This window comes from Pteropus alecto, unplaced genomic scaffold, assembly GCF_000325575.1.
Source record: "Pteropus alecto unplaced genomic scaffold, ASM32557v1 scaffold25, whole genome shotgun sequence".
Taxonomy (NCBI): domain Eukaryota; kingdom Metazoa; phylum Chordata; class Mammalia; order Chiroptera; family Pteropodidae; genus Pteropus; species Pteropus alecto.
Genome location: NW_006441955.1, coordinates 6,212,755 through 6,216,905, shown reverse-complemented (window position 1 = coordinate 6,216,905; position 4,151 = coordinate 6,212,755). Strand labels below are relative to the sequence as shown.

Sequence of the window (4,151 nt, the reverse complement as noted above, 5' to 3'; positions counted from 1 at the left end):
GAGAAACTGCAAGAAGGTGAGGGGACATGATGGACTAGAGCAGTGGGTGGGGACAGGTGTCCAGGGCCGCAAAGGCTGCACTGGGAAGGGAGATGACCATCCAGAGAGCCAAGGGAAGGGAGTTGAGCTGGGGGTGGGGTGTCACCGATCTACCTTCCTGACAGATGGTTCTGTAGCGAGGCATGTGTTGGGGGCAAGGTGGAAGAGGGAGTAAAATCTACAGTTGTCTACGTGCCTGTGCAGGAACACAGGCACTGAAGGCGTGTGCATTGATGTGTGTACGTGTGGGTATGTGACAACATGAGTGTCTCTGAGAGTCAGTTCCCCCGACACACATGAGCCAAGGCAGTTCCTGGAGCTCAGACCTGGTTCACATATGCCCAAACACACAAGTGCAAACCCACTCCCATTTCCAACCTGTGTGCATGTGTATACATGTGCATGGCCGGTGGAGCTAGGTGACCTCCCAGCTCGCTCTGCCAATTTCTCTTTAATTGTTTGGGGCATCCCTGGGGGTGGGTGTTTCCCCTCAGTGGGACGGAAAGGAAGACTCTCAGAAGGACATACATTTTTAGATGTCTGCCCATAATTCCTGGACTCTGAGAAGGCAGCCCCAGCCTTGGGAAAAACCCAAGTCAGCAGGCCTGGGTTATTAGCTGTGTGACTGGACCCATTCCACCTCTCTGAGAACTTCCTTTTCTCATCTATAAAATGGGGCTAATGATGATACTTCACAGGGGCTTGAGGAAACGGTAGAATAAAAATGTGAAAATGCTTTACAGACCTTAAAGTTATACCTAGATGTCAGGAATTATGGCATAACAGTGCCCAGCCAGCCCCATTATATTGCTTCTGACAAGCTGTTCGGGCACTAGGAGCTCCACCAGCAAAATCCCTTCACTGACTGAGCCGTGTCCTCTGGAGCCTCCCATGAGACCGTCAATAACCTCTCTGTAAAGGGGAGAACCAGGACTTACTCTGCACATTCTATGTCCTGGGGTTATGTAAAATTTCCCAATGGTCCTATGGGGTATGTGCTATGATCCCCATTTTGCAAACAAGAAACCTGAGGTTCAGAGAGGCTGAGTCATCTGCCAAGGTCACTCAGCTGGCAAGCAGTAGAACTGGGACTTTGGCCCCCAACACCCAGCCCAGGGTTCTCCCCACTGCTCAGCCCCTCAGGCCAACTAAGGGCGGGGCTCAGGGGCAGGGACCTGGTGATGCCTTGTGAGTACCGCCCTCGACCCTCTGGGGCCTTCCCCTGCCCACTCAGGGGCCCAGGCCTGCGTGACGCTGACGAACAGGACAGGCTTTCTGTGTCATGACCGGAGGAACTGCATCTCAGCCAGCGGAGTCTGTGACGGTGTCCGCACCTGTCCCCACGGCGAGGATGAGGATGAAGCCTTGTGCCGTGAGTATCTGCTCAGTCCTGCCCCTGCCCCAAAAGGGCCTTCCAGGGCCCCCTGGTTGTTGCCCCCTGACTCCAGCTATCCATGCGGCCAAATCGAAGCTCAACCACCCCTGAAATTACCAGGTACTTTCATGTCCTCAGGCCTTTGTTTATATGGTGCCCTCATCTAGGAATGCCTGCCCCCACCCACACACATACATACATACGTGCCCACACTAGGGAATGCCTTCACTCTGTGCATTCCGTGCCCAGAGAACCTGTATTCAAATTTCGTGGCAGAGTTACCAGGGAGCTTTCCCTGACTCCCAAACGAGGTTAAGATCTCTCCTTTGGGCTGCCACAGCCCCGGTACTTCCCTGTGTCCCAGCTCTAGTCATCTTGGTTGTCACTCTTGACTGGCACATTTGCCATGGCCATCAGGCTGTGAATTCCTCTGGGGCAGGCCTGGTCTATTTGATCTTGGGGCCCCAGTGACGGGCACAGGGCATAACACACAGGGGTATTTGGAATGATTTGCTGAATTAATGGTGGAATGAGTGAATGAATGAATGGGAAGATCTGATCCCAGACCTGAAAGACCTATCAGTTCTTAGGAGAGAAAAACCAGGGAACTTTCCATGTAGGAGGGAGAGAGCCTGGTGAGTTAGAGTGGGTGGGGTGGGGGAGATTTTGGGAGAATCGTGGACCCTCAAGATTAGAAAAGATCTTAAAAGTCATCTAGTCCAGGTCCAAGCTCATGCCCAAACCCCTCTATAACAAAGCCAATAGAGGCCACCCAGCCTCTACTTGCATACTCCTGAGATAAGGAGCTTGCTACAAATGATGGGAGTTAGCTGCACCCATCATTGCAAGGGTTTTTCCATGAGATTGTCTCCCTTGTTCTGAGTTTAAAGCTGCCTCCCAGTAGCATCCTTGAGTTGTTCCAGCTCTGCCCTCTCATCACCTCCTGCCCCCACCCCCACCATGAACCACATTTTAATCTATCTCCCATGACGGTGGACTGCACGGATTTGGAGATTGCTTTCTTGCCCCCCATGAGTGTCCCCTTCCCCGGGCCACACTCTGAAATCCCATAGTCATCCCCCTTGTGATAGGCCTTCCTCACTCCCAGCACTTCACAGAGCACATACCAACTGCCCATGTCCCTCTCCCTGGACAGGCCCCAAAACCATTCATGACACTTCCGATCAGCTCTGGCTAGTCCAAGAAACAAAGGCTTTTCCCCTCCCAGGTCTGAGTTATACCTCTAGTGATGTGGCCCGAGTTCGTGTTAACTTTTGGTAGCCCTGTCACACTGCTGCTTAACACAGAGCCCATTTTCAAGAAAGGTGTTCTGATTCCCTCTCATCTGAACCCATATACTCTGAGTTCTGAGTTCTGGGACCCAAGTGCAAGACTTCACATTTATTCTTGTTATGTTCCAGTTGGTGGAGGCTTCCTGGAGGTGAAGAAACTTGAACCTGAACTTGAAGTGGATAGGTGTGGAGGAGGATATTTCTGGAGGGAGTGTTAGTTCAGGCAATGCTGTGTGGTGGGGATGAGGAAGAGCTGAATAGGGAATGAGGAAGGGAGAGGCAACCTCTCTGGGCATCTTGCTGGAAAGGGAAAGAACACCCCTCTTTCCTTGACCCAACCTCCTCCCCAGGAAACCTTCTCCTGTGCCCTTCCTAAGATGGGTGCATGGTGACCTCACGTTTGGCAACTGCTAGGGTGGCCAGGACAGTCCACCTCCAGATAACCCTGAGACAGCTGTGGCCAGGTGTGGACTTCCTCTTGCCTCATCTGTCCCTCTGTAGGAGATGTGCCCCAGAGCCTCCCCACTTTCCTCGTGGTCCGCTGTGGAAACCCGGGTTCCTGGATCTACTCGGACCAAAAGTGCGATGGGACCAACAACTGCGGGGACTGCTCAGATGAACTGAGCCCAGGTGGGGGTCTGGACACAGGCTGGGCTGGGGCAGGTGGCCTGGCAGTGGTCAGAGGGCAGAGGTTGACCAGGGAAGCTCCAAAGTTGCCCCACTACATCCCCTCCTTGCATCCTAGGAGGAAGTGTTCCACCCCTGCCTGGATGCCTCCAGTGGTGGGGTGCTCACTAGCACACACTGTGGCTTCTTCTGGAGATTTATACTTCTGTGGTGGGGAACTTGCTTTCAAGGACACAGATGAGGAAACTGAGACTCAGAGGCTGATCATGCAAGGAATATGTACATGGCCCAAGTGGGATTTGAACTTGGGTTTCTCTCATCTCCTCTGCACCTCCCAATAACCCTGTGAAGAAAGCAGGGCAGGAATCACTGGCTTCAGTTGATATGTAGGTAAACTGAGGCCAGAGAGGAGAAAGGATTTAATACAATGAATGATAAGAGAGGAGCTTGGGCGTATGCCTAGGCCTCCTTACTCCAGAACTGGCATCCTTTCACTGCCCTGGTTTCCTTTCAATCTCTTCCCCCATGTTTAATCAACAAACATTGTCTGAGCACTGTTAGGGGCTGGGCCTTTACCAGGTTCTGCTAGGAGACAATCCGAAGTCAAACATATGTCCCACCCCTAGGACTCACATCATACTAATGCCAAAAGGAAGTGCTGAGGACCTGGGAAGGGTTTTGTTTTTGTTTTTGTTTTTTTTGTTTTGTGGGGGGAGGGGGTAAAAATCAAGGGAGACTTCCCTCAGTGTTCAAGCAGGCCTCAGAGAATGGACAAGGTTTCAATAGGCAGAGGCTGGATGTGGAGGGAAATGCGGGAG

At 52.3% G+C, this 4,151-nt stretch overlaps 1 protein-coding gene across 1 annotated transcript in view; it reads left to right on the top strand.

Annotated features, from left to right (window-relative positions):
* The window catches only part of LDLRAD1 (low density lipoprotein receptor class A domain containing 1), a 9,205-nt gene that overhangs the window by 4,476 nt on the left and 578 nt on the right, over window positions 1-4,151 (top strand). Inside the window, exons 4-5 of the mRNA XM_015595062.1 lie at window positions 1,274-1,411; window positions 3,208-3,336. Coding sequence (XP_015450548.1) covers window positions 1,274-1,411; window positions 3,208-3,336 — 267 coding nt within the window. The remainder of the gene's footprint in view (window positions 1-1,273; window positions 1,412-3,207; window positions 3,337-4,151) is intronic.